At 49.3% G+C, this 22,725-nt stretch overlaps 1 protein-coding gene across 9 annotated transcripts in view; it reads left to right on the top strand.

The window, feature by feature from the left end:
• LOC116941107 (tensin-3-like) overlaps nt 1-18,446 on the top strand; it is a 91,275-nt gene extending 72,829 nt beyond the window's left edge. For 7 of the 9 annotated variants that reach the window (XM_032951747.2, XM_076066043.1, XM_032951751.2 and 4 more), the window contains 16 exons: nt 625-741; nt 6,025-7,572; nt 7,820-8,046; nt 8,822-8,957; nt 9,214-9,291; nt 9,878-10,022; nt 10,844-11,448; nt 12,017-12,103; nt 12,500-12,634; nt 12,989-13,081; nt 13,714-13,791; nt 13,989-14,069; nt 14,401-14,569; nt 15,538-15,606; nt 15,713-15,742; nt 15,872-18,446. In XM_032951747.2, the coding sequence (XP_032807638.2) occupies nt 625-741; nt 6,025-7,572; nt 7,820-8,046; nt 8,822-8,957; nt 9,214-9,291; nt 9,878-10,022; nt 10,844-11,448; nt 12,017-12,103; nt 12,500-12,634; nt 12,989-13,081; nt 13,714-13,791; nt 13,989-14,069; nt 14,401-14,569; nt 15,538-15,606; nt 15,713-15,742; nt 15,872-16,046 (3,773 nt within the window). In that variant the 3' untranslated portion in view covers nt 16,047-18,446. The remainder of the gene's footprint in view (nt 1-624; nt 742-6,024; nt 7,573-7,819; nt 8,047-8,821; nt 8,958-9,213; nt 9,292-9,877; nt 10,023-10,843; nt 11,449-12,016; nt 12,104-12,499; nt 12,635-12,988; nt 13,082-13,713; nt 13,792-13,988; nt 14,070-14,400; nt 14,570-15,537; nt 15,607-15,712; nt 15,743-15,871) is intronic. The other 2 variants (XM_076066042.1, XM_076066044.1) reach the window with 2 other exon arrangements.
• Nucleotides 18,447-22,725: the final 4,279 nt, after the last annotated feature.

The following is a 22,725-nucleotide window of genomic DNA, read 5'->3' as shown; positions in this document are numbered from 1 at the left end:
CCGATAACCCCCCTGTGACACACGCACACACGCCGTCATCCTCGCAACATGACCTCGGTGTGCAAATAGTTCCATGCGCTTCCTGGTGCTGCTAGCAGAGCACTTCGACAGGTGAAGCCGCAGTCTGCACAAACTCACCTCTACACTCAGCAGTAGCAGCAGGGGTCTGCTCCACTCACCTGTATACTGCTGTCATGTGTAAGTTATCACTTGGCTGGTATTGCATTGTCTGCATTACATCTTAACACCCAACTGAAAGTGTGTTCTGTAAGACCTAGTATGTAGGAGGTGGTGGGTTCGATCCCGACTCTGACACCTGTTTATTTGGAGTTTGTATGTTCTCCCCGTGGTCACGCGTTTTTTTCCCTCCACATTTAAAAACACGTGTTTAGAGTATTTGGCTGCTATAAATGTCCACACGACAAGCCATTTCATTGGGCTATCATTTGTGGCCAGATTACTTATGAAAAAGAGATATGAAGCTCAGTGTTTAGTTTAGTAACCAAACATGCATTTTCAAAGGTCACTTGTACATCTCAGTTTTCAAGATGTGTCGTCGAACCGTAGAATATTGTAACTATTACTGCGCAGGGAATCGCGGGTTGCGTGCAATTGTCGCTGCAGGCGGTGAGCGCTATATGAATGCTGCGGACATTGGCGTGGACTTCGGCACGGCCGACCCTCTCATCCGCTGCGACTCCTACGAGAACTTCAATGTGCGCCAGGAGGACAGCCTGAAAGGTACCCGCCTCGTTCTCATTCTACTCGCTGAGCTCCGGGAGACCAAAGACTCTATTGCCCTGAGTCTTCTCGCAGTACTCTCTTTTGGCACTAAACTCCAATCAGATTGGTCATTTAGTTTGGCGACATTGATCCTCCGGTGGATGCGATACCGCTAAGGTAACTATTTTCTCCGGTAGTCTGTTGTCCAGAGAGTCACTATCTCACTCGACATCATGCTGATGAAAATCCTGTCCTCATAGTGGATGGCCCTCTGGGGTTTAGGCTCGCTTGTGTCAGTCCCGTGAAGGGAAAATAGCTTTGCCATACCTGCAGAAAATCCTGCACACATTTTACTCTGCAGATCTTTTTTTTTTAATGCTGCAGGAAAAAAACGCATGTTTGTTTACGTTTGCAGCTTTCCACAAAACTGTAAGAATATTGTCAACACGAATAATTAGCCTCGAGGTATATAAGGGGACTAGGCTGAAATGTTAACATTTTACCGAAATATATGTATACATAATTTAAACATCCTGAGTTTGTAAGAAAAACAACCAGAAGGCATGGTTTGTGAGTGATCCCTTCTAATAGCATTCTTAAGTAGAGGTTGCGAAATGGCTGCGGTGTTGAAGCCATCAAACACAGCGGGTATTTGTAACTGCATGAAAAAAAAACAAGGATAATCTCATCTTGGCTCAGTCCCCACGGCACCCTTCCCTCGTGCAGTATGGTTTTTTAACCTGATAAGCAGATAAAAGCCTACGCTGTGTCACCATTGCGATAATCCCATAAATGTAGAAATGGAACGCAAAAAATGCGAAGATTTATCTTCTTGGAGAGTCAGCCTAAATTGTACTATGGGCCCAGCAGGGTGGGAGTCATCAGTTCATCAAATGTTTGTGTTGGGTCACACGGCTGTGAGCCCTGGCTCCATCACGAGCAATCGCCAGATGGATGGTGCTGGTCCCGTCCCCGCAGCGCAAACAGTGAAGCGCACACAATGGGTTTAAGGGGATTATTTTTACCGTCCCCGGGGACCTCCAGAAATTGCAGCCAGACATTAATTCAGATGTCCGCTCTCATGATACGGGACGTTGCCATGTTGATCCTGGGGGTGAGATCCCCAGGGCTTGGTGGGAGTCGAATGCACTCCACAGATTGATCGCGGTTGCCCGAGCCAGGGAGACAGAAGTGCAGCTCCGGGGTTCTTGACAGAATGTTTTGGTGTTTGTAGCAAATGCAGTTTGTTTTCCAGTCCACGGTCACTACTTCTTTCTGCACGCGTGCGGTTGCCGCGTCTCGCGTGCGGTTGCCGCGTCGCGCGTCTCTGAGCGGCGATCCCTTATCAGAGGCATGGTTCCACGATAAGGCCCTTGCTGCGCATCTCACGAGAGTGCTTGTGAAACCAACTGGCAGCGGAGCTGTGTGGCGGGGCCCTCGGTCAAACGTTCACTCGCCGTCGGGAGCCCATGTTGGAGCGGCGCTGGGCTGGATCCCCTTGAAATACACCCGATGCCGCTTCGAATATTCCTTCGCCTTATTTGGCCACAGGGTTGGCCGAGGCATTTTTTGGACCAGCTGCTAGGAAAGAGCCACCTTCTCCGGGGAGGGGAGGGAGAACGGAGGGGCAGAGCCTTTCCTCTCCTCCGCTGCCAGAAAGTGCACAATGTTTAGTGGCGGACGGCCAGAGCAGCTTCGGGTTTATGGTGAGGTTCCTCAAATGCGGCGGGCTCGATAGCAGACCACAAGTGTGAGTGGTTGTTTGGCTCTGCTCGTCTTTGCTCTGGAGTGCGGTGTTTGTGCGCGGTTTGGTGGCGGGCCCCCCACCCGTGCCAGTTTGCTCAGTGAACACCCAGGCGGAGTCGTGTGAAAGTCCTCAGCCACGTGTCAGAGATGAAGGCTTTTACTTTGAGGAAAGCTGCTTTCCTCCACTCCCTTTCGGTGAATGGAGCAAGTGGGAAGAGCAACCACAGGGGATGCGCCTGGAATATGATTGAGCGCCGCGTTATCTCACACCGAGGATGGGGAACAGCCTCGGGGAACGGAGACCGCCGTCAATAGGTACCGCACTCTCAGGCCGGCCGCGGATGGCCTCACGTTGTGCTGTGATGCAGCAGTAAAACAAACGCCTTGCTTGGTTTATGCTCACTGCAGGAGTTGCGCGTATGGTACTTTAGAGTGCCCCAGAGAGGTGCACGCTGGCTGACTTGCGGTATTGATGTAAATTGTTCGTATTAAGCGGTCGCGTTGTCGGTAAGCGGTAAACTAACCGCCATTGAGTGCCGGCTCTTTTCGTATGAAACGCATTTGTTTAGCTCGTATTAAAGTAATGAAAGCAATGCGTAAGAATCTCGTCGGGTTCACCTTGTGACTCGATTAGTGCGCTCGCGTTGTTTAAAGGCAATAACACGGAGCCGGGTAGAGGCGTCCGCACCGTCGTGCGGCCGGCAAGGCTGCCGTCGTCTCGTCAATCGCCGCCACTCCTCCTCCGGCTTAAGCGGTTTGCCAGGAAGTTGTGGCCACGAGAAAAAGAATTGTGACGCCACCTCATAACAGCGAGGCCTGCCCTCAATCGATTCAATGTGTGGGCGCCCGTGGAGGAATCCGTGCCACGTGCGGCTCGCGAGGCAAGTGCGAGCGGCATGGGACGTTCCGCCGCATGCCAAGTGGGCGAGACGGCGCGTTCCATAGCACGCGAGAGCCAGAGCACCGCGTCGGCGAATGTGGCTATGACTCTGTGCGGGGTGTTTTTTCGTGCTTGTGCTTTTTGGGGGTTGCACCGCACATTGTTTAGCGTGATGTCTGAAGTTAAAGTGAAAGTGCGAATTGATGTCTTTGAGATGAATCCCCGTGTGAAAAACATTTGACAGGCGTGGATGAAAAACATCTCCGCCGTGTGCTGTTGGGGATGCGTGCCGTGTGCTGTTGGGGACACGTGCCGTGTGCTGTTGGGGACGCGTGCCGTGTGCTGTTGGGGATGCGTGCTGTGTGCTGTTGGGGACGCGTGCCGTGTGCTGTTGGGGATGCGTGCCGTGTGCTGTTGGGGATGCGTGCCGTGTGCTGTTGGGGACGCGTGCCGTGTGCTGTTGGGGACGCGTGCCGTGTGCTGTTGGGGATGCGTGCTGTGTGCTGTTGGGGATGCGTGCCGTGTGCTGTTGGGGATGCGTGCCGTGTGCTGTTGGGGACGCGTGCCGTGTGCTGTTGGGGATGCGTGCCGTGTGCTGTTGGGGACGCGTGCCATGTGCTGTTGGGGATGCGTGCCATGTGCTGTTGGGGACGCGTGCCGTGTGCTGTTCTGCACGACGATTTTGCTCATTTTTTTTCCACGTCCCGAGAGCCTTTTTGAGGAGCCGAATTGAGGTCGTTTTTCTCTGAAGAAGCTCCCAGCACGCGGAGGGGTTAACGTCGGACGTCGTGCCGCCGAATGACCCGCGTCACATTGCGGAGGGCGATGAATGCGACGAGCGTGGATGTGTTGCGATTACACGCGTCGAATGTAAACACCCGCGGATTCCTCCGCCACGCAGCCCAGCGACGCCTCGTGCCGCTGGTGCCCACGATCGTGTTCACATTATCTCTGTTATCGTCTTCTTTGTTCAAGACTTGCGATGTCTATTTAATTTCCTTCGTTCAATCTTAGTTTTAGTTTGATTTAATATTTATGTTCCGTTTTGCCTTTAAGTTTGATCTTGGACGTTTTCATATGAAACTTTTAATTAAAAAATATATATAATTGCCTATAATTCGTCATTGTTACGCATTGTACTTGTTGTTTGCCCATGGTCTCCCTTGATGCAGACAATTTTAGTCTCAACGGATTCTCACGTGGCTATAAATAAATGATATTATTAATTATGATGAATATTCTGCAATATTTATACTCACCACCTTCACCAACCCACACTGACAAGTGTGGTGAAGTTTGGTCAAGCAACCTTTCACGAACGGCACGGCATTGGAAGGCCCTTGTGTCCTGCAGTGGATTGGTAATCTGGCTGTACTTCTACATTATACTTAACATGCCGTACCGTCGTGCACAGATCCAGTGGTGCCGATAAAGGATCTATCGGCATTACGTTTGGCCGGAGAAAATACAAAATGTGGAATTAGATCAGGAGCTTCTCTATCACTGGCTTGACGAATGCACGGGGAGCTCGTTAGATGACTGCTGGGGGCTACCTTCCCACCGCATTACCGTTGATGTGACGGTATCCACCACAAAGAAAATCCCAGCCACGCCGTATTCGTATGTATCCATTATTTCCTTTATTCTTTTCATCTCCCTTGAATGGGAACAACTGACAGTTGCGATTTGCCCGGCGTTCAGGAAGGATTTGCATCACTGCTGTCGCTCGTGTGAGCCGCCGGGTTGCGCATTCGTGCTTTGATGGCGCTTGCTTAAAGTCACTCTGCATTAGATGTCTGAATGTTATGTGATATTTCCAATGATCTTATCAAAAAATAATTGTATAGCCCCTATTCTAGTTGTTTTATTATTGAATATACTTGGCATTTATGTATGCAAGACCAATGAAAGAAAATCAGCTTGCGTGCAGGTGGTTGCTGACAGCGATCAAATAATATATGGAATAAAAAAAAAATACATGCTATCACTAATAATGATTTAGCATTCTTTGGGTCTTTCGGTAAAGTCACGTAGATAGGTTCAAATAAAATAACAAAAAACCACGACGTTTCAATTGCAACACAAGCGATCGAAACGTCGTAGTTTTTTGTTATTGTCTTTGAACCTATCTGCGTGACTTTTGAACCTATCGACATGACTTTACCGAAAGACCCAAATAATTTGAATTCCTGCAATCGCGAAAGCTTTAAGTCAAGATTAAATTATTTAGTACATTTAGTATGCGCTCCATTCTTTAGCGCAAGGCTATCATCGTGAAGGCACTGTGTTGCACACAGTCAGCAGTAGTTTCATAGTCCGGGTTGATGATGCTGCTGTGTGTAATCCCAATTGAGTAATTTGCAGGTAATATTTCAAATTTGGCAAATTTAGACCATGACATCGGGAACACAATGGCCTATTTATTTCCAATTACTACAGTGAAGCTTTAACACCAATGTGAAGCCGACTCAGCGTATTGTATGGTTAATACGCCTGAATCATAACCACGGCAGCCTTCCGGATTCAAACCACGAACATCTGCAACAAGCGACGAACATGCTACCGCTGGGCCATGTCACCGCCCCTCTCGTCGTAGTCAGTCGATAAGAGACGTGGCTCCGTAACGATCCTCACTGTCGGCCGGCCCTCTGCCTCACCCTCCCTCTTCCCTGCAGAGGTTCCGCACACGGAGGGGCCGGTGGACGGAAGCCTGTACGCTCGCATCAAGAAGAAAGGCTCCTCCGACAGCGGCACGGCTGCTCCCTCTGTGAACGGGATCAGTGCGGCGGCCGCCGCCTGCACGGGCCCCGCTGGGGCCAGCGGCTCCAGCAGCGCCATCAGGCAGGGCCAGCACAACCGCTCCATGAGCACGGACTCGGGGAACTCCACTGCCTCCACCAAGACGGAGCGCATCATGATGGAGGAGCACCACCACAACTCAACGAACGTTAGCGCAAACGCGGCTACCATTTCTACGCCGCCCGTGGCCGCTGGCAGCGCCAATGCCGCCGCCAGCGCCGCGGCCACACCAAGCGTGCGAGGCGGCTCGGTGTTGAGCGGCTTGGTCCTTCCTGCAGGGAGCCGCCACGTGGTGCCGGTACAGGTCCACGTGAACGGAGACAGGGCCACCCCGGAGAGAGAGACGGACATCCTGGATGACGACGTGGACGGTGGTGTGCAGCAGGGAATTTGTCTGACGCAGCCCACGGCAGACGGTCAAATAGTTGGGTGTGTGGGAGGGGACAATGCTGATGTGCCACTCTCCTCAAACGACTACACTCACGATGCGGTTGGCACCCTCACGCAACCAGGTGCAGTTACTGAAAAAACAAGTCCACCAGGCAGCGGGCCAAAAGGAATAAACAGCTTTGGCTATTCAGCATCAGGGATGTATCCCGGGCAGGGAAATCCAATGAACTACAAACAAGTTGCACCCAGTGAAGAGATGGAGTGTGATCAAGATGGCTCATACCAGCCACCAAGATCTCCTAACCAACATCTGCAGACATCCCCCAGTCAGACGTTCTATGGGCAGCAGAACGGGAGCTTGTACAGCAACCCGGTCACGCTGGGAGCGGCGACTCAAAATGGTGCCGGGTTTGGGACTCCGCAGATTCCCGAGAGAAGCAACAGCAGCCGCCACGCCGTGCAGCGTACCGTGAGCAGCTGGCAGAGCCACAGCCGACCGCTCACCCGACAGCAGTCCGACGTCACGTACGACCGGCCCACCGCGGTTTGGCGTGGTGCGGCCGGCTCGGCCTCGGCCTCCCCGCATGGTGGCCCCGCCCCTGGATTCCCAGACCTCCGCGCCCAGGAGGACTTTGAGAGGTCGCTGCTGGAGCTCAACAAGCTCATCCAAGAGCTGGATCCAACGTTCAAACCGCTGGAGCCTCCCGACCACTTGACGACGAGTCCCACCGCTATGGGCGAGCCACAGATCAGACAGCAGACGACGGTGCAAAGCAAAGCTACCGTTGGTGGGACATCATTTAGGGGCGCACCTGGCCTCTTTCTCTTCCATCAGAATGGCATCAGTCACCAGGTTGTCGCAGGATACATGGCCAGCCCCCACGCTCAAGAGGAGGTGTTTGCTCACCACAGCCAGGCCGCTCTCTACATGCCCAGGAGCGGAGCTGCCTGCCCCCGTCCGTGGGACCTCGCCATGCAGCAAGACGGCCCTCCGGGGGCTCACAATGCGGGCTCCTACCAGGGGCACTTCCGCGGTAAAGCAGGGAGCATCCATTGTCTCTTTGTATAATTTTTGCAAGGGCACCCATTCCTGATTTTCAGCGGCTCGTGAGAAATTGTGTCCGCATGCCTGTTTCCCAATTGCCAGTGTTGGTTAAATTATATCGTCTGTGAACAGTCGAATTTCTCTCCCGTTCCCTTTCCCCCTCCCACAATATTTTCTGGAGTTCAGTCCCAGACAGCTCGAGCAAAAATTAAGTCCCATCTATGACTATGTCCCAGCAGCGCGACAGCCCAGGGTGCCTCCTCTGGAGTGGCCGAGCAGGGAAGCATTGCCGCAGGAGAGGCGTGCGGCCTGGGAGGCAGTGTCGGGCACGGAGGGCCATGGCTGGGAGGGCCCAGAGGGGGCCCACTCTCCACAGAAGGGACCCAGCTGCAGCACCTCCCCGTCCCCCTGCACGTCCCCCGAGCTGGGGGGCTCCGTCACCCCCACATCCATGGCGGTGCTGGTGAGTGCTCGCCACTCCATCTCAATGCACCGTAATTGTTTACTCTTATTTACTGTAATTTATTTTTACTTGTATTACACTGACAACATGGGTTCTTGTCTGATGTCTCACATAGTTCAATGTTATCGAATACTAAGGAAAGTAGTTCTGTTTTTACACAAGTAGCTTAGGGCAGTTGTTCTCAACCGGGCGTACGCGAACCCCTGGGGGTACGTGGTAATGTTCCAGTGGGTATGTGAGATGATTTATAAATGTCTGAAATTATATTATACGTAAGAATCATTGATGAATAATCGCGTATGAATCTGCAAATATAAAATAACTACGATAAAATTAGAATCCATACGGTAACCTCGAACGATATAAAGACCTTTATAAACTCATTGGTCATACACAATGCGGTTTCCAAGAGTAACCAGCAACTGCGAACAAATTACGTCATGCATGCAGAGCGTCCGTTGATTTTTTATTCACTTGCTGTTTATAGCAAGTTAGGATACCTCACAAAATGGACAAGTGGTTAAAATATTGATGTTCATTGTTCATACATTTATTTGGCAGAACCATGTTTGGTCAGGCAAGGGGGTAGTCGGTTGAAGCAAAATTTAACAAAGGTTCCAGAAGCCGAAAAAGGTTGACAACCACCGGCTGAGGGGATTGTGTTCAGTGCAGTTTGTAATGTAGTTGACTTAGCGGCAGTAGTGGAGGCTTTCTGAGCTCCGAACTTAAATACGGCGATGAATATGGATGGTTTTGCACCCACCACCCTCCCAAGATGCAGCCAGGCCCCCCACAGTCAGACTGGATGGATGGCGCATTGAGGGCTCCACTGCTTTATAGCAGCCCCCAGGAGGCGCTGCCCCCTACACCTGCATTCCCAGTCTGTCCACCCACGCCCTACATCAACCAGGGTGAGCCGGCCACCCTCCTGTCACTCAGCCATGTGCAATAATAAATGGAGCGGAAGACTCGGTCCGCGTGTTGTTGCCATGAAACCCTGCAGAGTACGACGCTGCATGGGTTTGGTTATTGAGCCGACTGACCTTAAACTCTGAACTAAGCTCAAGCATAATAAATCGTGGCGGAGTTTGTTTTGATCTGGCTTTCCAGCTCATCGCCGCGCCCCGGCGGGTTGTTGCATTCCCCTTGCTGCGCTGCGCTGGATAGGTCGGCTCACCCCGGGCTACTCGAGGGGTCCGTGCAGCCCGGCCGACACGTGGCAGGGCCAGTGCGCAGCCAACGATGGTGAGGAGGCCTGTCGTCTCTTAGCCTTAACTTTACTCCGGGCGCAAAGCCTTGTGCTGGGCACTGCGGTGATCCGCACCACGCTGTGGCGCCGCGACACTTCATACGCGCCCGCAGCCATGTTGAGAGGCCAAGCTTTGCAGTGCATGGAATGGCAGTTGTTGAAGATGCCCGTGTGTGTGCCGGGAGTGAGGCCACTCTGGCCTCAATAAAACCAAGCACAGAAAAATTATCGCACCGTCCCAGTCGAGGGTGAATGTGCGCTGGCCGTCCCAAAACGGTTGACAATGGCGCTCTGCGGTGCATGGAGCGTTAATAACCGCCAGCCACCCAGAAGCCACTCTGGGGCGCTGGCATCAGATCTCCATGCTACTTACAAGTGTATTAATCCCTGAATGTGTTTTCTTTGGTTTGGGTTTTTTGCCGGTTTACACCAGAGTTTATTGTTGCAGCTGGTTTCAATCTGGCCGCTGTGAATATCAGGTTTGTGTAAATTCTCCCTTTTGTTTCTTTTTTAAATGAATTTATATTTGTAAGGCCAAAAGGGTGAAAATTGCCACATGTGGGCGGTGTTGTGTGATTGAAGCCCTGCGGCAATCAGCCAGGCATCAGCCGCTGCCGGGCGCCCGAGGAGGAGACCCGAGTGGGAGAGAGACGAACCGCCCAGGGCCAGCGTGCGTCGCCTCCAGTGCCATCCCCACGCCCCTCATCTTGCGTCCCCCGCCAGACACGTGAGCACGCACGTTCCCCTCTCTGTTTCACTGCCACAGTTGTGTTTGTTGATCGTCGCCTGGTTCGTCAAGCTGCTTCAGCCATTGCACGAGGCGGATGTAATCGGCACACACCTTTTAATTCAGCGCTTTGGAACCAGTGGGTTGGTGGATTTCATGGATTTGTTACATTTCAAATGTTCTGGGCTGTGAGATGACCAGAATATGGCAGTATAAAAAGTAAAAAAAAAGTGCATTCGTCAATAACACTCTAGCCTTAAAAGAAAACCATATTTAACAAGGTAACTTTTTGGGAAATGGCCCATGTTAATTGTGCATCACTGCCAAAGCAGGATCAATACTAGATTCATGAAGCCATCCTTGTGGACCATGCAGTGTAATCGACCATATGCTTGGGTCTTTTTCCAAATATTTTGGTTTCTTCCCACATGAAAAAACGCTCCTTACATTTTTTTTTTACTCTGGAGTCTTTCGTGGACAGATGACATAATCATTATTTTTATTGTAGACATCCGAGCTCCCCAGGGGCTTGTGGGTACTGCTTCAGCCATTCTGCACAGCTCAATATTATAAGCCTTGGGCCAAAGGCTGCAGCCTATCTGTTCCTCTTGTGCTGGATTAACGCCTATCACAGCAGATTGCTACCTATGAGATGATGGGATTTGTGAGCTGGGAAGAGGCCTGTATGGGGGCTTATGGTCCAATATTCTGTGAATCCAGCCAAGGAATTCTGGCACATCTTCATGTGTCCTGTCATGCATGACTGTGCTGGTGTTGTTTTTTTATTTTCATTTGAAACGTTTTATTTTTGTGCCTTGCAGCCTATCCTTGAACTCACAGCCTGGAAGTGTGAGCCCCGGTTCTCCCGGCTACTTGCCCAGCAGCTCCGAACGTGGCATCAACTCTCCCAACAACCACGGCCACTCGCTCAGCATGGCATACGAATCACCGGCCCAAAGCTTCAAGTCGGCCTCGTACCATCACAGCCGGCCCACGTACAGCGGCTCTCCGGTCCCTCACGGCAGCTCCTCCGTGGCCGCCGTGCCCACACACGGAGCCTACAGCGGGAGCCACTCTCCGGGCCACGAAGTTTCACGACAATATTCCAGTCCACTGCAGCAGCAGCAGCAGCAGCAGCATCCCAGCAGCCCAGGCTGGGAACAGAGGCAGCAGCAGCAGCAGCACCACCACCCGCTGTTGCTCATGCTGCCTGAGAGGAGGCATGTTGCGTGTGGCGGCAGCGGTGGGGAATGTGGAGGACTCTCGCCGAGCTGCGGGCTGCCCAACGGAGAGCCCGCGTCACCCGCGGCGTCGCCTCTGTCGAGCGGGCCGCCCAGTCTGGCCTGCCACTCGCCTCCCCCCGGCCTCCACTCTGCTTCTCCTCCCACGTTCTCCCGCCACTCCAGCCTGGCGTCGCTGCCCAGTGGTGAGATTTTTTTCGAAAAAAAATTCTCAATATGCGTTTTTGCCTTTTATGTTTGTAAATAAATCAATTACCCATTAATACAACCGAGTACTCTACCATCAACCCGGTGACCTAAGTTTCTTTCCCAGTTGAGGATAACAAGAGTGTCCCCCTTACTAACCAGTATGGTGAAGTATGGCCAAACAACCCTTATTCCTGACATAGCGTGGTGAGGCCTTATTTCAGCATTGGATTGAAAAAGGGCTGCAATTTATTTTAAATTTTTATATATATATACATACGGCTGTCAAATAGAACTTTCACACACATGTGCTGAGGTACTGTATTTGTGCATATGTACATATGGTTGCTTTTTAGAAGAAATATTATTTTTCATAGTGCGTTTAAATAAAAATTTGTATCTTGGCATTTTTTACACAGTTTGCCGAGCGCAGGCCCAAAACATCAAGCGGCCAGCAACAAACATCACCGTCAGAGTTGTAACAGCAGAGATTTTACAATTTTATCGCCAGTACAGTGTGCAATGCGACATATGTGCCCCGTGCTGTGTGTGCGTGCATCTCCACAGATGGCAGCATAGAAACCAGAGCTCAGGTCAAGTTCGTCCAGGACACCACCAAGTACTGGTACAAAAAGGAGATTTCCCGAGACCAAGGTGACGGCCCAGTTCTGACAACTAACACAGTATCGTCACATCTACACAATCCACACAGGGACATCTGAGTGCTCAAAGCATAAAGATAAGACGTTGACAAAACGCCTCCTCATATACGCCTCTACACGTAAAATGATAAAGTATTTTTGGATATTTTCCTTCAGCCACATAGCCGACCTTCCTTCTGGGATTGCATCTTCTCAGCTAGTTTTACATAGTTACTTGTATTCTCCACAATGACGCTCATGATTATTTTGTGTTATGAATGACCCTGAAAATATACTTAGTTATGATACTTGCCTCCATGTTGACATTCAGTCAGAACGTTACTTGCTGAGGAAGTTAACGGTAATTCTCCGTGTCTGTATGTTTCTTTGTTTGTGTGTCCACTTGCAGCCATCGCTTTGCTGAAGGACAAAGAACCTGGCTCTTTTGTGATCCGTGACAGCCACTCCTTCCGTGGAGCCTATGGGCTGGCCATGAAGGTGTCCTCGCCTCCCCCAAACATCCCTCAGCAAGGGAAGAAAAAAGGTGCCTGCCCCCCTCTGGTCTCCCCATGAAGCCAATGCATAGCCCACGGCTCCAATGCATAGCGCATAGCGCATAGCATGACACGCCGCTCGCGCCATTACACACACACGTGCAATGCAGCTAACGCTGACGCACGTGTCTCCAGGCAAAAAATAACCCAAAGCGTTTTGATCATGTGTTGAATCACGCTTTGATCACGTGTTGATCGCGCATTGATTGCGTGTTAATTGCGTGTTTATCGTGTGTTGATCGCGTGTGTATCATCTATAGATAGCGTGTTGATCGCGCATTGATCATGCTTTGATGGTGTGTGGATAGCTCGTTGATGGTGTGCTGGTCGTGTCTTCCCTACAGGCGACGTGTCCAGTGAGCTTGTGCGGCACTACCTGATCGAGTGCACTTCAAAAGGCGTGCGGTTAAAGGGCTGCCCTAACGAGCCCTACTTCGGTGAGAGCTGGGAGCCGATACCGGCTTGCGGTGTTTGCTTGTTTTGCGGATGTGAAAGGTCAAAGTTGAAGTTGCTTCTCATTCAGTTGAGCTTGAGTGTGACTTGGCACAAAGTAAACACGATGAATGTCCTTCGATGGATGCCTCTAAGTTGATTATAAAAAAAAAGTTAAAGCGCAAGTTCCCTTAACATTTTGAATGCAGCAATTGAGCATTAATTGTATCCTTCAATAATATATTCAAGATTGATAAAGCAGAGACAGTTAGCTCTGCAGTACAGTGAGCGGCTCGCTATCGGAAGGTTGTGAGTTTAAATCCTGGTTGGGGCTTGTGACTCCCTTTGGGCTTAATCATCATTCTTCCAGGGTCAATAAAATAAGGAACCACCCTGTGGCGAAAATCAGTCTCCAATGGTTGTCCTATGGATCGACTCGCCAGCACCTGAAGTTGGTGGAATTTCCATCACTGGCTCAATGCTGCAAACGAAAGATGAGCACAACCTCGGTGCTGATTTGAGCAGAAAATCACTTGCGGTATGCGCTCGCACGCAAGACAAGATTAATGTGGAGTGATGCCGTGGAGCGGTGGAGCGGTGGGCGTTGCTTCCTTGACCGGTTGTTTCTGTTCTGCAGGGAGCCTGTCGGCCCTGGTGTACCAGCACTCCATCACGCCACTCGCCCTGCCGTGCAAGATCGTCATTCCTCACGAGGGTGAGCGCAGTGTCTGCCGTGAGCTCGCAGCGAGCGAGCCACCTCCATGGCCACTCACACTTGAGCCATGCGGGAGGAGACTGACACTTTCATATGAAAGCAAACAACTTGATAAACGAACATTTTTATTAAATACTGTACTTCAAAGCTATATTTTATTGCATCTTTCACTTACAGCATGTAATACTGTCTTTCAGATCCATTAGAACATTCAGAAGTTGACAGCATTCAATCGCATCCAGTAAACGCGACCCCAGAACTCCTGAAGCAAGGTGCTGGTGAGTCCGCTCTTTGTTTGCTGTCTCCCCAGGATCCCCCGGTGATAGTAACTACCAGCAGCGTGCGTGGACACCATTGGCATTTCATTATCTTCTGCCGAAGATGATTATACCAACAATTGGCCATAGAAATCTGGATTATTTATTACTTAAGGCAGTGTCCGCCCAAAACCAAGGTCCCTTCAAAAATACCACACGGTGGCGTGTGGAGATTTGAATTCCAGAGACATTGCACCTTACCGAGGGAATTTCTCAGTTTCGTAACCGAGACCCACATATCCGCCAATCGCTAGACCGTGTAAATATAACGTACCGCGTGTGTGAACCCCAGCCTGTAACGTGCTCTACCTGGGCTCGGTGGAGATGGAGTCCCTAACCGGACCCCAAGCTGTGGCCAAGGCGGTTGGGCAAGCGCTGTCTGGTAGTGCGCCTCCCTCGCCCACGCAGGTGCACTTCAAAGTGTCCCAGCAAGGGGTCACGCTCACGGACAACCAGCGCAAGTAAGAAACTTTTCCCGATCCGCCACACGCATGATCGGCATGGCATTACGATCACCCTTCATACTTTCTCGGGTTAAACTCCAAAAATGTGATTCGCATAGTTAATCGTGCCATGTTTTCCTCGGGTGCAGTGGCTACCGCCCTGGACTATAAGCCCAATCACTTGAGTTAAATTCTCTGCCATGGCTAACATCCATGGTGAGTGGTATCTAAACCGGTCCTGGGAAACCCTTCACCAACCCCAGCTGTACAGCGTGATGAGATACAGTCAGCCGTCCCCATGAGGAGGCCTTCATCCAGCTGAGCATTGAAAAGCATTGAAAATTATCATGGTATATTTTGATTTAAAGCTTTCGTGACTGCAGTAATTCATATTCTTAGCTCTTTTGGTAAAGTCACATTGAAAGGAAACAATAAAATAGTAAAATATATATAAAACAATAAAAATTTTCACAACGTTTCGACCATAACACAAACGGTCATCATCTTGCCGTTGGTTTTTCACACCTGATGATGACCGTTTGTGTTATGGTCGAAACGTCCTGAGAATTTTTTATTGTTTTATATATATTTTATTATTTTATTGTTTCCCTTCAACGTGACTTTACCGAAAGAGCTAAGAATATCATGGTATGTGTTACTCAATGGCTACTTACTCCCAGGGATTTTTTGTAGACAGGTCACATGGTCACTTGCAGCGTCCATTTCATCAAGTGTTGAGATCTCACGTGACCAGTAATGAGTCTCATTTGCAAGGATTACCTGGGTCACCAAAATCACAGTCCAGCAATGAAGCAAATAGAAATCAGAGCAAAGACAACTGCAATACATGAGAAATTTAAAATATTGCACAAACATAAATCAATGTTAAATCATACATTTACTTTAGCTTGAGTTGGCACAGGCATATTATTGTAGTGTACTGGTACAGTGTCCACACGTGGGTATGTTTGTGTCTCGTCTCTCAGGCTGTTCTTCAGGAGGCACTACCCTGCCGACACAGTGACGTACTGTGACCAGGACCCACAGAACAGGAAGTGGGTGTCTTCTCTTGAATATATCTTGCACCACGGTTGATCATTTATAAAATGAATGATTTTTAATCGTATCTGCCATTTAATGAAAAAAAAAATTTTTCTTCAGGTGGAAAAAAGACAGTGGGAGTTCAGCAAAGTAAGTAGCAAACCTGAACATGTTGCTCCTGCTGCTGTGAAATCTGGCTTTTGTGGACGCATCATTTCACATTGTCAGTGCTCGCTGTAGGCCGTTTGCTCATGTTGTGCGGTTGGGATTTGTTTCCAGCATCTTCGGCTTTGTGGCCAAGAAGCAGGGCAGCGTGACCGACAACCAGTGCCACTTATTTGCCGAGCTGGATCCCAAGCAGCCCGCCTCAGCCATCGTGAGCTTCATTACCAAGGTCATGATGAGCAGTCAAGGCAGCGCTCCAACCTCGCCCGTCCCCTCTCCGTCACCGTGACCACTACGCCTGCTGGCACAGAGACGGGCGCTGCGTGGACACTTGCCGGCGAGTGGGAAAGCCTTGCCTGCCCTCAAGCCAGCAGCAGGAATTAAGCCATCGCCCTGGCGAGTTAATGAAGGATCCTTCACTGCCTCATCCACGATGGAAGCGCCTCCTGTCGTTGTGCAAACCATAGCCTGAATTGGCAGTCGTTGTTGCATTCATGCATTTAAAGCACTTGCTTGTTTTTCCGTCCAATATTAGCGTCACAGTAAATTAAAATCATGGCGGTTATATGGGCCACCTTAGATGGACTGCAAAGAGAAGAGGTCACCCTTTGGGTTCGGGTTGTGTGTGTTTTTCTCAATGTAGTTGTGTCATGAGCCTCACCGGGGTGGAGGGAGAGGGGGGTGGTTAGAAGAATGTGAATCCCCTTGTTGGCGTTGCCGTTTGTTTAGGCGAATTAGGAAAACATTTTGCAGCCTGCGCCTGCAAATTCACCACAGCTGATGGTGCCCCCCCCCCCCCCATACATCCTGCGCTTGGATGCAAAGCCTTACATTCCACTTTGGCTGTGAAAACGACACAAGTGAGGAACTGCAGAGGCAACCCAGCCTGAGCCAAGGCCACTTGCGATGAGCTGAGAAAGTCCGAATCTGCAAACTTGGCAGTATTAATTTTAACATTTTATTTCAAACTCACATTTACCGCGTCATATGTTACATGAAAATATATTTATAGCCGATTAATGTTCCGTTATTGACATTCTATAAATATGTGCAGAGATTATTGTAGAAAGTGTTTGATTGTAAATGCAGGCATACGGAGCGTGAATTATTGTCCAATTCTCAATTAAACGGCGATAGATGCCTTTAATTTATCTGGGACCAATGTGGATTTAATCCGTGAGTTGTCAAGGTAAAATGCCATCCAGGTGGGCACGGGCCAGCCAGGGAATGGCTTTTGTTCTCTCCAGTAGCACTTGGCTATGGCCAACCAAAGACAGAATTGTGGTGTTGTTCTGGCAAAGCATGTGTGACTAGTAAACATTGCTTCAATACGCCCATTATTGGCAGAGCTGATCAACGTGTGCCTGATATCATAGTCCCGTGATAATGACTTCAGCAGCTGTTGACAGTAATGCAACCACCAGGGCGAACCCACACGTAATGTCCGCTCCATTAGCAACATTTGACCAGCCCAGAATGATAACGTGACCTCTGTGAGACTCATACCAAGCCAGTGCCCTCGCTGACCCAAGATTGCACAATACAGTATTTGTGAACCAATCTCAAGGCTGTAATGGCGGCGACGACGAAAGAACAGAGGATGCCTCCTGTTTGATAATGCAGGATTTGACGACAGATGTAGCCTTTGGAGGAGAATATGGGTTTGTAAAGGAGAGGTTGTGATGGGCATTTGTTGGTAGGGCATGATTTTGGGGGAGATTTTGCTGAAAGAGAGAGGTTGCAAGTGGCACATTTCATTGAGGAAAAGCCAAGTTTTGTTTTGGAGGAAGGGAGCAGAGAGAGATGCGTGTTCCTATCGTGCAAGTCGTGGAGCGGCACGTGTTGGGTTGCGATGGCAAGTGAGGGGAAGGCTTTGTGTGCTAAGTCATAAAGGGAAGTGGCAAGGGACAAGGTAGCTGGTGCTGTAGAGAGACAGTGAGGGGGCTCCATAAGAAAGTGATGTTGGTCAAGAGTATGTGTGAAGTGGCGAAGGAAAGTAGCGTGGGTTGTGACAAAAAGGAAATGCTGAGGATATTGTGTTGCAAAGGGACACGAGTGGACTGGTGCTGTGCACACCAAGGGTCAGATGGTCTTTGTAAGTTGATTGAGAGCCGTGTGACATCTGGATGATATATATCGTGATAATTTGATAAGGAAGCAATATGATACAGCATGGTATAAGGAAAGTGCTCAAGATAGATTTCATAGCGTGTACTGCTATGTATTTATACCTATATTTTATTAAAAAAATAATAACATTTTTATTTGATTATAACTATTTTAATGTAGGCCTGCATTGATATCCTGGATATTAATTTTCTTTCCCAAACGAGGTCATTTTCATGTTATGTGACATCAGACATCCACGGTCTATTTAAGGTTGTTGTGTTGCCAGTATTTCCACAGTGTTATGGCTGATTTATCAGCAAATGCCCTCATTATTCCTCCACTGAAATCATGCCACTTAAATGTTATAATTTGGTATTTATGACGTTACTCCATGTTGTATAAATGACATTTTAATATTTGCCGATGAAGTCTCTTGCTTGTGTAAATGTGTAAATTAAGCTAGGATCATTAACTATCTATATCTTAATTACATTATATGAAAACAATGTATTTTAGTTCACTTTACAGCTATGCTTGGAACTTACAGAAATGCATATTAAAATGCTATACGCTCTTAAAACACGAGCTTAATTTGAGTTTTATTTGACCGCATTGGCCTGTATAGCCCGTTCAGCCCGTTCAGATGATGGGGCGGCACAGCTGCGTGATGTCGGTGGCTTTATGCGGGGGGGGGGGGGGGGAATCGCATTCCCAAGGTCACGCCTCCTCCTCCTCCAGCAGGGGGTGCTGGAATTCCGCAATTCGGCCTGAACTCGCGACTCAAGCTACCCGGGCGCGCCACACGCTCAAGCCCTCTTTAGCGCTCTGCAAGATGCAACGGGAGGTTTATTTTGCTGGCAAGTTTGCAACCAGCAATTTATTTTTTAAACCAAAGTAAAAAAAATGCACGATGCTAGCAAGTATAAATCATAATTACATTCTCTACAGTGGAAATGTGTAGCACTGTTTTGACGAAATGTTTTGGCCACGCGTGTTTTTTTTTTATCAACAACAGGAACGTGCATCTCATGAATATATATCAAAGGTGCACAGCCAGGTATCGGCATTCTTTCAGGTCTTCGTGATGTAGCTTGTGCGCCGAGGCACGCTGCAGGTGGTACACATGGATTTGCAGGTTGGTGGCGTCCCCGACGAGGCTCTGAATTCAAGGCGGCCAGCGCACGGGATGAAACACGGCCCCAACCCCCACACCACCAACCCCCACACCACCAACCCCCACACCCCCCCCATTCGGACGCTGCCCCCGGGCCCTGTCCCAGCGAGGTGACGTGATACCCCCCCCCCCAACCTCACCGTGTTTGCGCCAGGCAAATGAAACGCGCATCACGAGGCCGTGATGCACGTGGCACGTCTCGAGGCGTGAAACCAACTCTGCACCTGTCCGCGTCGCTCACAAGAGAGGCAGTGTTCTTGATTAGGGGCTTACCTTCATCGTCGACTTCCACCCAGACCGTGTTACAGCTTAAGGTTGCAGTATATGGGGGGGGGGGGGGTTTCGGTGAAGTAGCGCTGTACAAGACAATGTTACCTTTTTGACAGAGAGGCAGAGCAATAGACGCAATCTGTGAACGTTGCATCCTGCATTCCCTAGAGGTCATTTTATCATTAGCCAGGGAGTCGCGTTACCTCCCGCTCTGGTCTATGGAAAGGTTTTCCGATGGCTTGCTCCAAGCCACGTCACGCATCATTCTCGCCTCCCTGCAGTAGCCCTCTTTGGCAGGCCCACACTGCCCGTGTATTTTTATCCCATGTCCATAAAGGTAGAGTCGCTGTGCCTTTCCTAATTCCACCCTGAACAAAATAAGCAACGACACTTAACAAAACCACAACCGCACAACGATTTACTTCACCGTCAAAACGTCGTTCGTCTTCAAAAAAGCAACCTCGATGAGCAGCCTAATGTGTCAGCTAACTAACACTTATCAAGCATACGCTGCGTGACTTCAGAGCAGCATCATTGTTTTATTATTAACCATAACATTAACCCGTGCTACCTCGGCGCGAACGCACCGAACTCTTCACCGTAGACACAACCTTAAATGACCCACGTGCTCGTAAAGTACCGATAATTTACTGCAAACTGCGTAAAGTGTGATCGAATAACCCGATCCGCGCGCATTCGTGATTTATGTGCGTGGCACGGCCCAAATAAGGAGCAGCAGCAGCAGCCTCGGCCACCACAAGAACAGCATTGAGCAGACGGTGCAGTCCCCCCCCACCCAGCATCCAGCAACAAGGAAACCCGAGCTCAGAAACACAAAACTGACGGGGCAGAGTAACACTGCGCCACTTGCGGGCACTGAACATTCGCTGGTCTCTTTAGCGGCCAAGCAGATATGCGGAGCTGCTTTCGTTCTCGCGTCCCGTTGATGTCATCAGTCCTGCCGCCGCGCTGTCAAGGTGACTCATGGAAGCTTTAACCCAACTTTAATGATATAATTAGCTAATATGGTCATCGTGAACCAAGACCACGTTTGCACAATTGTATAAACGGGAGCTCAAGTATGCGGCAGTGTTATGTAACATTGGTGGTGGTGGTGGAGTTGTCGCTGTGCATGAAACAAACGGACATCTGGATATGTTGACGATATCTACGCCATCTGCATAGCTAGTACTGTACTTCACCATGATTTAAAGCGGTTGCTTGTCCTGCATATTCCTCTTTTTAATACATTGTAAGTAAATCACCAACAAAATACGACAATGCATTAAAAACAATACCGTTTTGACAGAACGGCGATCCTTCGCAGGACTCTTAAGAAGCCTTCACTTGGGAGGGCAGACGGCCAAGCTGGCTCCTGCCCGAGATCTTGCCTTTGTGAACTGAAACTGCTCGTTGAAGCCCCACAGGGCCTCTGCGAGTTGTCCCAGCCCAACCCCACAGGCCATGAGACAGTTATGATCGTTCCCCAACTAGATAGGCCCAGTCTCTTGCTCTAGTTAACAACTTGGCCATGAGCGTGGCATGTGATATCCCGGCTGTCCAAATTCGGAGGCAGAGAAAGTGTTAAGCTCAGCGTGTCTGAAGCCGTGGGCACTGCGCTTGTGCACTCAATAAAACTCCGGGGAAATCTTCTCTGGGCTATGATTTTACTGCAAGTACTTTACATCGACAATGATACTGAAACGAGCGTCGTGGGATTAAAAGCGATGCATCGATTGAAACGCATTGTCTGCCCAGAATACAAGCTTCGGATTTTGTGTGTACACATCGACTCGTTATCATATGCATGTGAGACCTTCATAAGCAATGGAAATTAGGAGCAGGAAATTACAAAACTAAACAAGGATGGCTACAAAGTTGGTAAGTAAATGTGAGCAAAACTAAAATCAAGCACAAGTTTGGTGAACAAAGCCGAGTGGCGGTGGCTATGCAGGCCCGTGGTCCAGCACCGTGGAAGCAGTGAGGGTTGGTGGATAACACACAAATGTTGTGAAACTCCCTTCCCCTGGGCTCGTTGTGCCATACCCATGATCGCCAGGAGAAGGCGTGCAACAAAGAACGGACTAATATCGTGCAGATGTACTCGTGCCATCTTATGGGACAGACTGTAGAGTGTTGCCACCTCGCACGCGTGGGTTTTCCCCACATGTTAACGCTCATTAATTGGGTGAAAACGCATTCATATATAGAGGACCGCAGAGCTTGGAGGGGGGGGGGTGGGATTGGGGCCGGCTCACCGCGTGGCTGCTGCCTTTCCCGCTCGTCTGTGGTTCCTGCCTCTAGCGTCCGATTCGTCATCTCTCTTCAAAAGTAGTGAGCCAATTGAGTGCGGCGACGGCGCGTTATAAGTAGAATTTATTCTTATCAAATCATAATTGTGGGGAGGGGGGAACTGATAGCCCAGCATAATATGTATATCTAGGGCAATAATTGATGGCGAATTTCATTATGGAAAGCAACAATTATGAAAAAATAAGAATAGATTTGACCCTTTATGGCAATAAAACATGCATTCATCACACGTACTTTGTGGACAAACAAACATGCTCTGATAATATATGGTGCATTGTCTTTGAAACTGAGACAGCCTTCTTTATGGCCCTGTCCCACCACCTTCAGACCAGGGAACGCCAAAAGGCGAACGATACAAAGGCAATCCAAGTAACACTTGCAACTCGACCCGAGCTATAACTCGACCCATAGAAACGCAACAAATCACCCCCTCCTTAAATCCACTGCTCCCGATCGTTACCCCGATCGCGGTAGGGCAGCGAACCAAGACGTCCTCGTTTGATCCCTACTTTTGAAGCTTTATTGTACCGAGTTTGGGGCCGTTCATAAATGACGTCACGCGATTTTGGACGATTTTTGACTCCCCCCCCCCCCCCCATAATCACACGGCGTCACAAAAAGTCAGACCCCCCTCAAATATGACGTCACAAAGCCCTGCCCACCCCCAAAAAATATATGTAAAACATGCTTCAAATCGCTTTAAATTATTGTCATTGTAGTGCGTATTTAATGTGATGCATTCTAATGTTGTAGGAGAAAACATTTATTTTAAAAATCTAATTTAGTAGAACGTGTCGTCACAAATGTCTGACCACCCCCCCCCCCCAGGTGCGTGACGTCATTTATGGACGGTCCCTTTGTGACTTACACGTGATCTACGGTTTTTCCGCTCTTTTTTAAATCCACTTTTGGGTTCTTGAATGAATAATGATGGATAATAATAAACATTTAATTTAAAAAAAACATCACTGCTTAAAGACACATATGTATTAGTCTGTTCATATTACTGTCACAACATACAGATCAGGAACATAGACACTGACAGAGAATTTTTAAACAAAATCTAAGTAAGCAAAGCATGGGAAGATGCAGACAGGGAATT

The sequence above is a fragment of the Petromyzon marinus genome, chromosome 10, assembly GCF_048934315.1.
Source record: "Petromyzon marinus isolate PM22_M1 ecotype Great Lakes invasive population chromosome 10, UKy_Petmar_22M1.pri1.0, whole genome shotgun sequence".
NCBI lineage: Eukaryota > Metazoa > Chordata > Hyperoartia > Petromyzontiformes > Petromyzontidae > Petromyzon > Petromyzon marinus.
This window is presented reverse-complemented; position numbering and strand designations above follow the sequence as displayed.